This window comes from Leptodactylus fuscus, chromosome 7, assembly GCF_031893055.1.
Source record: "Leptodactylus fuscus isolate aLepFus1 chromosome 7, aLepFus1.hap2, whole genome shotgun sequence".
Lineage (NCBI taxonomy): Eukaryota > Metazoa > Chordata > Amphibia > Anura > Leptodactylidae > Leptodactylus > Leptodactylus fuscus.
In genome coordinates this window covers 13147928-13162517 of record NC_134271.1, presented here as the reverse complement: position 1 = coordinate 13162517, position 14590 = coordinate 13147928, and the positions used below count along the sequence as shown (strand labels likewise).

General features: G+C 45.3%; 1 protein-coding gene across 4 annotated transcripts in view; it reads right to left on the bottom strand.

Moving 5' to 3' along the window:
• Window positions 1–4914: 4914 nt before the first annotated feature.
• The window catches only part of PRR5L (proline rich 5 like), a 40110-nt gene continuing 30434 nt past the window's right edge, over window positions 4915–14590 (bottom strand). For 3 of the 4 annotated variants that reach the window (XM_075281067.1, XM_075281069.1, XM_075281066.1), the window contains exons 8-9: window positions 11923–12055; window positions 4915–5719 (exon numbers count right to left, since the gene is read on the bottom strand). In XM_075281067.1, coding sequence (XP_075137168.1) covers window positions 5346–5719; window positions 11923–12055 — 507 coding nt within the window. In that variant the 3' untranslated portion in view covers window positions 4915–5345. The remainder of the gene's footprint in view (window positions 5720–11922; window positions 12056–14590) is intronic. The other variant, XM_075281068.1, reaches the window with a different exon arrangement.

Here is a 14590-nt window from a genome sequence, read left to right as displayed (position 1 = left end):
AGCTACTGCATTACCCCTATGTGGCAAATTTCAGGCATTACTAACGGCTGAAGGGAAATCCATCACGGACACTTTCTATGTAGTGGAGTGTTCTGCAGACACTCTTCTTAGCTGCAATAGTGCGGTATCTCTGGGCCTAGTGAAACTGGCAAACAGCGTAACACACTCTTCTGTCCAAAATGTTATGCAGAAATATCCTCAACTCTTTCAAGGCATAGGAAAGCTGAAAGACTTTCAAGTGAAATTACACATTGACCAGTCAGTCCAGCCGTCAGTTCAACCTCACAGGCGCATCCCATTCCATGTCCGCAAGCTAGTGGAGAAAGAGCTACAAGACCTTGAGACAGATGATGTTATTGAACGTGTGGAGGGCCCAACTCCCTGGGTCTCACCAATTGTTGTTGCGCCTAAACCTAAGCAGCCTGGTAAAATCAGGTTATGTGTGGATATGCGACATGCCAATCGAGCCATTCAAAGAGAAAGGCACATTACGCCTACCATTGATGATATTCTCACAGATCTAAATGGTGCAAAAGTATTCTCAAAAATTGATCTAAAATCTGGTTATCATCAGCTTGAATTGCATCCAGACTCCAGATATATCACAACTTTTAGCACTCATGTCGGTCTAAGAAGGTTCAAGAGGCTGAATTTTGGCATTTCATCGGCTGCAGAAATCTTTCAGAATGTTATCAGGCAGGTTCTTTCAGGAATACCTGGAGTCCTCAATGTTAGTGATGACATCCTTATCTTTGGCACAACCCAAGAGGAACATGACAATCACCTAGAACAAGTCTTTCAGAGACTGCAAACCTGCAATTTAACTGTTAATCCATCAAAATGCGAGTTCAACAAGACGTCATTGAATTTTTTTGGCTACATTTTTTCTGAAAATGGTGTTTCTGCAGACCCTGAGAAAGTAGCAGCCATAACCTCTGCTAGCCAGCCACAAAATGTCTCAGATGTTCGAAGTTTTCTTGGTCTGGTCACATACTGTGGACGATTCATACCTGATCTGGCTACTGTTTCTGAACCCCTACGACAACTCACTAAAAAGGATACTCCTTGGTCATGGACAGTTGAACATCAATCAGCATTTGACACACTAAAGTCCAGTCTTTCTAGTGACACGGTCATGGCCTATTTTGACCCACTAAAGTCTACTGAGCTCATTGTGGATGCCAGTCCTGTAGGCCTTGGTGCAATTTTAACTCAGGTGTCCAAAACTGGCAGTATCTCCACAGTCTCCTATGCGAGCAAGGCTTTAACAGAAACGGAACAGCGCTATTCTCAAACTGAGAGGGAAGCTCTCGCAGTTGTATGGGGATGCCTTCATTTTCATCTTTACCTCTTTGGTTGTCCATTCACAGTGGTCAGTGATCATAAACCACTCATTCCAATCTTCAATAAACATTCATCAAAGCCACCCCCACGACTTGAACGCTGGCTACTCCGCCTGCAGAACTATCGCTTTCACTTGAGATATGAGGCAGGAGCTGGGAACCCTGCAGACTATTTTTCAAGACACCCTTTACCACAGTCTACCAAAGATGACTTGCCTGCCACTGTCTTAGCTGAGGAGCATGTGAATTTCATTGTTACACACTCTGTGCCAAGAGCAATGACCCTCGAAGAAATTAAACATGCGGTGGATTCTGATCCCCAACTTCAGTTGGTAATTGACACTGTTCGGTCTAAGAACTGGAACTCTTTTCTAGCTGACACTCGTCTTCAACCGCAGGGCCAAACAGCATATTTGCAGGCCTTCTTTAATGCAAGACACTCTCTTTCTGTATCTGACTCAAACATACTACTACGTGACAACCGCCTGGTCATTCCTCAGAAACTTCAGAGTAGAGTGATCGATCTGGCCCATGAGGCCCATCAAGGTATAGTTAAAACAAAGCAATTACTTAGGGAGAAAGTATGGTTTCCTGGACTAGATAAACAAGTGGAAGCACTTATTGCCACATGTATACCTTGCCAAGCAACTACGGTGGACCATAGCCGAGCACCAGTACAAATGACACCTCTGCCAGACAATCCATGGACTGCTGTGAGTGTTGATTTCTGCACTTTGCCAGATCATTCCTATTTACTGGTTGTCATAGATGATTTTTCTAGGTTTCCAGTCATTGAACCCATTTCCACCACCTCTGCAAGAGCTGTCATACCAAAACTGGACAAAATCTTCTCTGCATATGGCATACCTAAAACAGTGAAGACTGACAATGGGCCACCTTTCAATAGTGCAGATTTTCAGTCTTTTGCAACTTATCTTGGTTTTAACCACAGGAAAATAACTCCTTACTGGCCTCAAGCCAATGGTGAAGTGGAGCGCTTCATGCAATCAATCAACAAAACTCTTCGGATTGCTACCATGGAACACAAGGATTTGCAGCAAGAATTGTACAGATTCCTTAGACAGTACAGAGCCACCCCGCACTCTACTACAGGAACTCCGCCAGCGACTGCGCTTTTCAGCAGGCCTTTGCGCATTAAGCTTCCAAACATCCCAGTAGTTCACGTCCAGACTCCATTGGTCCTCAATGATTCCCTTGCCAAAGGCAGGATGAAAAGATATGCAGATAAGAGAAGTTGTTGCTTCAAACAGCTGGATGTGGGAGACTGGGTCCTTGTTAAAAGGCTGAGACCCAGTGACAAGTTATCATCCCCTTATCATCCAGAACCCTTTCAAGTCACACACATCAAAGGTACCATGGTTACTGCTCAACGCCAGGGTCATCAAGTGACACAAAATGTCTCCCATTTTAAAAAGCTTCGTGACTACAACCCAGGAGCAAGTGCAGAGGAGACAGATGATGAGGAAATTTCACCAGGTACAACTGGTTCAGCAACACCAACAAGAGATACCTCAGAAAATTCACAGACTGTTTCTGATAACGAGATGTCTCAACGCTACCCGACAAGGATGAGTCGAAGGCCACCAACGCACCTCAGGGACTATGTTCTGCAGTAAAATTTTCTTTTCAGTTCGGACCTTTTATTTATTGTTCATTTATAATGTTTGCATTTCATTTTATTTATTTTTTTATAAGAAGGGGAGAGATGTGATGTTGTTATAAGTAAGTTCTGTGTGTTCTGTTCTGCTTACTTATTCTGCTTTGTCTGCCTAGCAACAGTGAGGTAGTAATGGAGGAGGAGCTGAGCTTAGGGGGAGGAGTTGTTAGACAGGGAGCCATGATGGAGCATGGAATAAAGTGTTCTGATCTACAAGAGTAACCATCTCATAGTGGAGTTATTCCAGAAGACCTGCATCCTCACTACAACACTACATACAGTATTGTTCACAAATTCCTCTCTTTAATTCTATTTTATGTCCATGTTTATGGGGGCGGCCATCTTGTCTGAGCTTCTCCTGTAACAGCATTTAGCGATATGCTTTACTGCACAGTCATGGCCATAGGCTGCAAGTCTGGAGCCGAATCATGAAGTTTTCTAGACATGCTATGTACAGGTAGGGGGAGGAGATAAACCGTGACATCATCTATTGTCAGTAGTGATGTCATGTTGGGTCAGTGGTGTTATCTATAGAGGTGTTATCTTCTATTATAATCCCATTTCTGACGTAAATGAGGCAATTGCTATAACGAAGGCCCAGGCAGAATTGGCAAGTGTTTATTATTTGGCTTAGTTGTCAGAGTGAAAATTGCAGGAAAAAAAAATTCTTAAAAATTCTGTCATAATAGTGGATTAAAAAAAAAACAACGGAGCAAGAAGTCACCAGTCACAATACATATCTTGTAGTCTGCTATCTAGGTCAGAAGGATGTCAGAAAAGGCCAAAAATAGAGAAAAAAAAAATCAAGTACGGGAGCCCAGAGGGCACAAACCTAACCCAAGATCAGCAATTTAAGGGTATGTTCAACCATGCTGGTCTTACAATTTACAAGGAGTTGTTACTTAGACATGCTACGGATCCTCATGAGGGTCAGTCCGATATTTCAGTGACATGAACATACACGTAGCCATGTATAGGGGAAGGGGAGGTCCAACACACAGCATTAGATATGGCGGTCTTCTTGGTGTGTGGCCGGACAGTCATGTGAACATACATGTAGCCATGTATAGGGGAAGGGGAGGTCCAGCATTAGATATGGCGGTCTTCTTGGTGTGTGGCCGGACAGTCAAGCACATGGTGGCGGCCATGCTATGGAGAACTATGCAACCAAAGACGACCATATAGGACTAGTAAAGTGTCGCAGTGTCCGGAGGCGGCGAAACCCTCGTACACTACCCCCAATAGTCCGCACCTCGGAGGCTTCCCAGAACCAGGCACGATGTGTTGTGAGATCAAACAAGTGAAAACCCCAGCGAGCATCTTCCGAGAATCCATAAATGTGCGCGCACGTCTCGCCTTTCATCTCTCGCAACATTCTCACCCTCAGACTCGGCCTTAATGGCTTCGGCTTTTTTTTTATTTTCCTGATGAAAAGAAAATTTCAGGTTTTCCTAAACGGGAAGCGGCCGGATCAGTCGCGATCGCCTTTAGATCTTTACATGAATGGAAGCCCCGCCCACAATCTGCTCGACCGCTTTAATAACCCAAACAACACGTCAATCACTTAAATCCGTCTATTAAAAGCGTAGACTCCTGTGACAGGTCGTATAACCGGCAGATCCCGTACGGTCGCACGCCGCCTGCGCCGTCGCTGCTTGTTTACAATAACGTGTGCTGTCATAAGGAGCTCACAGGATTTTCGAGTCACTAGGGGCAGAGTTGGAACGCTCCAACATGGCCGCAATACAGAGGCCGATTGGTGCCAGACCCTCCCCCCCACGGTCCTGATACGGTTGACCAATCCTCCATAAACCAATTTTGTTTCAAAAAATTACAAAAAAATACCAGCGGAGATTAATTTTTTTTAAAAATAAATAATTTATTTCCAGTTACTTTCACTTTCTGCGACTCCCAATTCCAAAAGCACTTCAGGAAGAGCGAAAAACTCTAAAAACGGTTTCAAGTTTTGCAAAAATTTTTTAGGAAGCACCATTCTAGGCAGGGTCCGTGGGCGTAGTCCTGCCGAAAACCGTCCAGTCCCTTGCCGCTGGCTGGTTGACGACGTTTCTGTTTCCACCCGTCCAATGAGACAGAGAGGTGAAGGGTCCACATACAAAAAAAGTCCCAAAAAAAATTGTACCTTATCAAAAATATCTACCGTGAAAAAGTTAGAGTACCGTAAAAAAGCGATTTCTACCTTCGTATTGTGTTAGGCTCTTGGTAAGACATGTCGTGATTAGTCGGCCGTCGCCCCACAGACGAGACGTCGATGGGGTCTTCACAGGGATCCAAAAATATTCTTATAGCAAAGTTTTTGGGGTGTGTCAGCTGGGGGATGGGCAGCTGTGTTCGGAGCCGTCATGGAGGTCGGCGCTGAGCAGCTCTGACGGATTGTCCACAATGTTTGGCTCGCTGCTAAACTGGCGCTGGGTGAAACTGGGCTGGAGCAGGAGACACTGGGTGGAAAGCTCCGCCTCTTCGGATCGGGGGTGCATGATGGATGCCATGGCCAATAGTTGGATGTCCGTGTGGGCGTTGGCGACGGTGTGCCTTCTGATGCTTCCACATTTTTCCAAATAGGCCTCCCCCTCCTGCTCTGTGAGTGGGGAAAGGCAGCGCTCGGCCGGAAGGGAAGTCCCACTGTGTGGCATGTAGGGTACGGCGTCGGATCGGAGGTGACATTTAGGGAATCGGTGTTCTGCAGAGATAAAAAGTATAGAAAAATTTAGTAAGGATCACGTCGTCTTTGTCAGGACTATCTACTTGCAAAAGCTACGAGCTGAACGTTTTAATGTAAGGACTGTAGTCCCCCTCATGGCCAGTAGATGCCACTATTTTGCTTTTGACCCCAAAGCTACTATTATACATCCAAAAATACTGAGATCTCACCTTTAAAGGATTCTATCATTAAAACTAATTTTTTTCTGCCTACCATGTAAGCCTATTCTTCTCCTACCTTTAGATATCTTCTCCATGCCACCGTTCGGTATATAACCTGGTTTTCGTCGGTATGCAAATGAGTTCTCTCGCAGCACTGGGGGTGTCCCCAATGCTGCGAAAGAACTCTCCAGCGCCGCCTCCATCTTCTTCAGGAACAAGTCTTCTTCCGGCATTGGCTTCAAACTTGTAGGCCTCGGGACTAGGGCAAAGCCGACTGCGCATGCCCGCTGCCACAAGAAAATGGCCGCTTACATAGTATTGTAAGCAGCCATTTTCTTGTGGCCAGCAGGCATGCACAGTCGGCTGCCCGAGGCCTAGAAGGCAGAAAAAAATTGAGTTTTAATGATAGGATCCTTTTAAAAAGAATCAATCTAGTCAATCACAAGGGTTTATCCTCCCTGTCATATTAAGTCTGCAAGTTCTTGTTATATTTGAGGTCTCATCTGTGGCAAAACTGGAAATCTTGACCAAAAATGACCAAGTGTCGCCCGCTGCGATCTCCTGAGATCAACTCTATTCTGCAATCAAAATTGGTAGCAATGGTTTACTTTCCTTGCAGCGCCACCACAGGGGAAATGAAGCATTACACAGTGTCCATTCAGATCAAGACAAAACAGGTCCTCCAGAGAGAGAGAGGTGCTCTTTGAGTTCGATTTCCTTGTAGCACCACCACAGGAGAAGTGAGGTATTACACTATACCCATTCAGATGAATAGGTTATCTGTGTAGTACAGGACAGGACAGGTCCTCCAGAGAGAGAGGTGCTATTCGTAACGGCTCTTCTCGCCGGCCAAAAGAGGAGGAACCTGAACTTAGGCAGAAGACTGTCTAATAACTCAGAATATATGACAAGGGGTTTTCTAAGTGACAGTTTATTTAACCTACAGTTGTCAAGTAGGGTTGAGAGATCGGAAAAGATCGGATTCCGATCGGCGAACGATCAAATATCATGATCGGGATCGGTTGGAAAATGATCGGAAATCAGATTTTGAAATCTCAACCCTAAAAGTGACTTTTCCCATAGAGAAGCATTGACTAGGGTTGAGCAATTGGGATTGGAAAAGATCGGATTCCGATCGGCGATCAAGCAAATTTCACGATCAAGATCGGCTGGAAAATGATCAGATTTTCAAATCGATCCTGAAATCTCAAGATCGGCTCCACCCGATTGTCGGGGCATGCCGGGAGTTAGCTAGCCATATGACTACAGTCCCAGTAGAGTAGAAGCTCATACTGTTCACTAGAAGTTTCAGAAGGCCCATTTTTGGGACTCTCTGGAAGATATGCAAGAACTGACACTTGGGCGGAGCCGTGTTCTGACTTGTTGTGACATCCGAGCACCAAAATCTCTAAACTTGCTGAACTGTTCAACGCAACGTTGAGCCTGTGGGAAGTTGTGTTCGGATACGGGGATAGTAAAAGGAAGGACATGATGTGAAGACCATCTGCTACGGGAGACCTCAACTTCAAGGACAATGGACATCTCCATGAGATGGACATGAGATGGCGGAGGGTGAGGCATGAATTTAGTGGTATGTCACAAGGGGTCCATAAACATCAGCCAAACCTGCCGATTCCGGAAAGACTGGTCCAACCATCAAATGTCTATGTCTAAGAAGGCCGGAGATGTTGGATGTCTAACTTGCTCGATCTTTCGTTCTCATGGTAGAAGAGTTTCCACCAGAAGTAAAACATGAACACTCAGCCCAGAGTGCATGTGTATGACAGTTTGGGAGGAATAGCTGTCAGCCAGGGAAGGGTTCGGTCAACTGCTTTCTACCATGTGTGGCCATTTTTACTGGTGTCTGGACCAGTCTTGAAGACCTTCCACGAATACTTAACATCTACCAGGAGATTCCAAGAACATGCAATAAATACCAAATCTGGGACCTCCATCTCTCCGAAGAATGGGAGTCTAGTGACCCCCCCCCCCCCCCCATTTACCAGTCAATGGCCACCATACTCTCTTTGTATACAGTACTACAATGGAGAGGGGTGGCATGGACCTCTCAGACTGAAGTCTACATGACTAGCTTCTGAACCAGTATTTGTCTTCTCCCAGTTACATCTGGGGGTGACTATTGGGGTGGGGCTTAGCTAAAGGGTGGGACTTAAAGGGTTTTTGCAATGAGCCACTAATCACAAAATGTCCTATTGATGAGATCCCCAGCGATCATTTACAATCGGCAGGAGGGACCTAATAGTAGGTGTTCAGTTTCCCTACAGCACCACCGCAGGAGAAATGAAGTATTACACTGTGGTTCATAAAATCAATGTTCTGGATTTTTTTCATTATTGATTTAATTGTAACTATATATTTGGGGACTGAGACACAGGAGTGAAGTAACCCCATGGTGGTTAAGTGGCAAGCTTTTTTTTAAGTTTTTACAGAATTTGCCCTGAATTGTGATTTTTTCAATGCATTTTCATAGCTCTCTAATAATGATAACAAAAAAAAAAATGCAGGAAGTCTGCTGTGTGTACAAAAAACATTTGTCCGCACCCAAACCCCCTTCTTCAAAAAAACCCACAGCTTTATCTAAAAAAATCCCCAGTTGTGGTAAACTCCTAAAACCTTCACACATTATAACCCGTATAGCGATTCTAGAGGTTCTCAGAACTGGAGATTGGCGACGTGTCATGGGGGCAGGGGGTTTCTGGACTTACTAGAAGTCAGCTCTTTGGAGGACCCCACAGCTTTGTCAAGCTCTAGAAATTTTGCAGCAACCCCTTTAAGAGTATATAGTCTGTATATCATTGCTGTAGGGTATATAGTCTGTATATCATTGCACAGTCCATGGAGTGACGAGGACTGTGGGGTCACTGTCCCTTTAAGGCATCGCCAAGGCCCAGATCCTTCTACATAGTCATAAGGTATAATGATGGTGAAATTCGCTGATCCTTCTGCGTTGAGTTCCCCCCCCCCCCCCCCCCGATGTGTTGGTGATGGCAGCTCGTTGTTATTCACCCCATGTGACTTGTTTCCACAGCTGTCCAGAAGAGTGGGCTGAAATAATACCTCAAAGGATTCTGGGAAAACCCACCAAACAAATGGGATCCCCGCAGCCCCTCGCACCTCATCTGAATACTTTGACCATGGCGTCTAGTGTTCGAGTCACTTTTTTGGCACGGGGGATACAAGCAGCTGCAATGAATTTCATGTGTCTATTCAGTGCGGCCGCGGCTCCGAACACTTCACGGAACGCAGCAGGCCGGAAGCCAAAGAGAACATTGTACGTCTACGTGAGGCTGAACGGAGGCCAACAAGCCAGTCATTCTGAGCTAGTCAGTCCATTGAGGTGAAGTTCCTCAGATCGTAGCTCAGTCCCATTTAACTGAGCTGCAATACCAGGTACAGCCACTATAAAGTGTATGGCACTGTGCTTCATAACCTATAAAGAGGCTGCGGCGCTCAACTGAATGGTGGAGGAGCCAGATGCCGGACCCCACCGATCTGATCATGACGACAAAGATAAATTATCAAAATTTAAGTCCAGTAAAACCCCTTTAAATTGTAGATTTGGAGCCATTTTTGTGACTAGTTCTCTGACATAGAGCTGCCCAGCCTCCATGTGCTGTTGTATGGGCCCAGTTGGCACAGTATATACAGTAAGCATTTCCTCTAGGGTAGAATACCGCCATCTATACGACATCGAATGGAGAATTCATAAAGTTGATTTAAAGGGATCCTATCATTGGATACCCTTTTTTTCTGACTATTCTTCTCCTACCTTTAGATGTCTTCTCTGCCCCACCGTTCGGTAGAAATCCGGGTTTTCTTCAGTATGCAAATGAGTTCTTTTGCAGCACTGGGGACGCCCCCAATGCTGCGAGAGAACTCTCCAGTGCCGCCTCCATCTTCCTGTGTCTTCTGTCCTGGGTTTCACTCTTCTAGGCATGCGCAGTCTTACTGTGTAAGCGGCCATTTTCTTGTGGTCATGGGTATGTGTTTGCCTAGAAGATTGAAAGCCAGGACGGAAAAAGACACAGATAGAGCCCGTTCCACAAGAAGATGGAGGCGGCGCTGGAGAGTTCTCTGGCAGCAATGGGGACGCCCCCAGTGCTGCGAGAGAACTCATTTGCATACCGAAGAAAACCCAGATTTCTACCAAACGGCGGCACGGAGAAGACATCTAAAGGTAGGAGAAGACTAACCTTTCTTAAGGCTATTCCTGCATGTTGGTCAGAAAAAACCGGGATCCAATGATAGGATCCCTTTAAGGGGAAAATACCTCCGTACATACAGCAGCCAACAGAAGTGTCACTTCTAGGGTAGAATATCTCTGTACGTGCGGCGTCTAGCAGACACTTCCTAAGCGTTGCTTCTAGGGTAGACTACCTACACGTGTCCATAATCTCCATTGACATTGAGCTGATCTTCCATTTTTTCAGGTGGATTTGGCCTTGAAATTCTATAAATCCAGAACCACTCCGATCTTATCTAGCCGACGTGACGGGGGATGTGGAATTAATATGTGACTAGGGTTCCCGTCTTAAATGGTTTGGATTACCAATTATACCGCAACATAAACATGTTAGTATGCAAACGGGGTCATTAGCGAAACATAAGTCACCCAGACGGCTTTATTCCCACACTCTGGAGGCTGAGAACACAACACATGGCCTGAGGTTATTCCGAGCTGATCACAAAGCTCAAAGATCTCTGAGGTTTCGGAATATTATTAGTCACCTGTATTTGGTTTAGTGGTTGAGGTGGATATAGAAATTACTCCCGGGGGTCAGTTCTTCAACGTGGCACTTAAAGGGATGGTCTCATCAACTCCTGGCTAGCAGCCAAAGAATACGGTCTGGCCAGAAATATGGTATTGCTTGGTGGCCATTTATCTATAGGTCCTAACTTGACATATGAACAGAGGTTGCCCTCAGAGGGACAACCCCATTAATGTCCTCTTTTAGACGTCTGCCTCAAAGCCCCTCAAGCATCAAATGTCCACTATAGGCAACAAGTATAATCGCAACTTGAGAAAATAGGCTAATGCCATAATCTCAAGGTCCTTTAAGACCGTTGCCTCCAAACTGTTCGGAAACTACAACTCCCAGCATACCCAACACCCTACAGTTCTAAGCAGATGCTAGGAGTTACAGCACTGCAACAAGTGGAGATCGATGGGTTGGAGACCATTGTTCTGAGACCCACCATGATGGACACAGCATTGTAACAAGTGGAGATCGATGGGTTGGAGACCATTGTTCTGAGACCCACCATGATGGACACAGCATTGCAACAAGTGGAGATCGATGGTTTGGAGACCATTGTTCTGAGACCCACCATGATGGACACAGCATTGCAACAAGTGGAGATCGATGGTTTGGAGACCATTGTTCTGAGACCCACCATGATGGACACAGCATTGTAACAAGTGGAGATCGATGGTTTGGAGACCATTGTTCTGAGACCCACCATGATGGACACAGCATTGCAACAAGTGGAGATCGATGGGTTGGAGACCATTGGTTTGAGGTCCACCATGATGGACACAGCATTGCAACAAGTGGAGATCGATGGGTTGGAGACCATTGGTTTGAGGTCCACCATGATGGACACAGCATTGCAACAAGTGGAGATCGATGGGTTGGAGACCATTGTTCTGAGACCCACCATGATGGACACAGCATTGCAACAAGTGGAGATCAATGGGTTGGAGACCATTGGTTTGAGATCCACCATGATGGACACAGCATCGCAACAAGTGGAGATCGATGGGTTGGAGACCATTGGTTTGAGGTCCACCATGATGGACACAGCATCGCAACAAGTGGAGATCGATGGGTTGGAGACCATTGTTCTGAGACCCACCATGATGGACACAGCATTGCAACAAGTGGAGATCGATGGGTTGGAGACCATTGGTTTGAGTCCACCATGATGGACTAGACTACGTCACATGAATTTTCATCTACTCTTGAGGTCATGCCCGACTGACTGAACCACTGATCTTACCATGTATATAAGGAGCATTACCATGGTTGTAGCTCCTGTTCCCATAGGCCGCCAGATATGGAGATACCGCCATTTTTACCAGCTCTTCCAGTTTCAGGTAACCTTCACTGGGTCCCGATGCCTCGTGGATACCCTAAAAAGACCAATATCACATATTAATATCCGGAACCTCAAGTTCACCTTTGATCTCCTCCAAGGATACTTGTACTTTTAGGGGTTGTAAAGGTATTTGTATTGGTGCCTAATGGGGCCAAAGTCCCCTCTGCCACATAAGAAGTATTCACCAAAATTCTCAATAGCCTCGTATGGGTTGGCGCCCTGGTACAGATTTTGCAAGACCTGTGCACAGGAGTCAATACCCTCTCAGCTCGATCTTCACTGAGAGACTGGTAGAGGGCCATGGACTTAAAGGGATAATCCAAGAAACACTTACTTCTTCTGGGGTTCTATATGTGCTGGTTCCGACCCTGGGTCATGTGATTAGAACCATTATTGGATATTCTTGCTTCGTGGAAGGGGAGGGGGGATTTCCAAGATGGAGGCCTCCTTAGAGGAATTATATAAAAAGTTCCATTGGGGCTTGCGAACAAAGTATATGTATTGTAGGCTCCTAGACCTTGTCACTATGGGGTCAAAGAGGCAGGAAAGTGTCACATGACTGGGAGGGTGGTCTTTGATTTAAAGGATTTTTAACCCAAAATGCTATAGGGGTACAGAAGTAGACATTGCATCCAGGTCATGGATGGTCCTAGTAATACCAATGCCGCACAGCACAGGGGTGGGGGGCTAGAACTGAATTGATGCCATTGCACCGACTAGTCCGGCTCCAGTAATCTGGCGATTTGGACGGGTTCCCTTTAAATAATATGGCAGTAAACTAAAGATAAAGCACCGGTCTATCAGCTCCCAGGCCAAGAAGGGAACAGACTGCGTATAATACGTTATTTTTGAGCCTGGTTCTTTGTCATTGTGATCTGCTGTGATGTTCTTGTAGTGAGCCTTTTATTCCCGCCCCGCCGCGTCGCCTTCATTCGTTCCGGCTTCTTATGACCCTTTATGTAATTTCTATCACAGGATTGAGCAACGCATTTACATGACCCAGAAAACCAAACAATTCTGTTATACACCACTAATGGGTAACCAAGTGCGGGCCTATAAATAGACCACAGGTGACCAGGCCAGGGGGTCACGGCTACAATCCCGCTGATAAGGCTTATACTGAGATATTTAACCCGATTAGGATCCTAAATGGGCTTTACCCCTCTATTAACACACTAACAGGTCAGCCACACTGGAGGACTCAGAGTATCCAGATATTGCATGGACAGCATTGGTTTCAATGGGAGTTGTGTAATACTTAATTTCTCCTGTGGGAGTGCTAGAGAACAATCAAACACTTGCTGCCCGGTTTCTTCACAGACAGATTAAATCCAACCCTCCTATTAAGCCCCACCCTCTCAGTTATGGCCCAGTCAAAGATGGCGACGAGGAGGAAGAGATTGGCATCCTATTTCCCCATTGGATTGTTTAATTTTAGGAAAAATATTGCTTTTTTTTGTTGGTCAAATATTTTTAGGTTTACTCATACCTCCCAACTTTTGAAAAGTAGAAAGAGGGACAAAATGTGCGGCGCGCGCAGTGTGCATGGCAAATTTGGCTCCACCCACTTTTATGGTGACTCCGCCCATTCTCATTCATTTTTCATGTGCTCCCACAAAGTATAATCCTCCTACAGTCACCCGAAAATTATGTCCCCACTCCATCTCTCCCCCAGTTTCATATACACCCTTCATCTGCCTCTAGTTTCATGTCCCCCCATCTCTGTCTCCAGTTTCATGTCCCCCCGTCTCTACCCCAGTGTCATGCTGTTCTCCCCCCCCATTCATTTGCCCCAGTGTCATGCCGTTCTCCCCTTTTAAAAGGGATTATCCAGGATTAGAAAAACATGACTCCTATACCTACTAATTCAGTGCCACACATGAATTTAATGGGGCTGTTCTGACACAGAGAGGAATTGCAATACCACATACAACCTGTAGGCAGACGTGGCAGTGTTGTGGAAAGAAAGCAGCCATGTTTTTCTAATCCTGGACAACTCTTAACTGGGATTTTCATCTAAAGCAATACAACAAAATGATTGCAAAAGTTTACACACCCTTTAGTGACCTGAAGAGATCACAAGATTAAAATTGTAGATATTTTATAAGAGGTTTATTAAAATGCCACAGAAAAATATTGTTGATATCGTAGTCAGTGACTAATATCAGAGCGATCTAGACACAATCGTATCCATAGCAGTAACAACAAGAAGACAACCGAACCGCAGCCAAGTGACATCAGCGACACAGAAAACTACAATTACAAGTTCATCAATATCAAAGGAAGAAATGAAAAGTCAGTAAGATACAAAGACCTAAGAATGGAAAAGCCCTGATATATGATCAAAGATACAGGTTATGTAAGAATGTAAGCCAGTAATGTATGTACACAGTGACTGTACCAGCAGAATAGTGAGTGCAGCTCTGGAGTATAATACAGGATAAGTAATGTAATGTATGTACACAGTGACTGTACCAGCAGAATAGTGAGCGCAGCTCTGGAGTATAATACAGGATAAGTAATGTAATGTATGTACACAGTGACTGCACCAGCAGAATAGTGAGCGCAG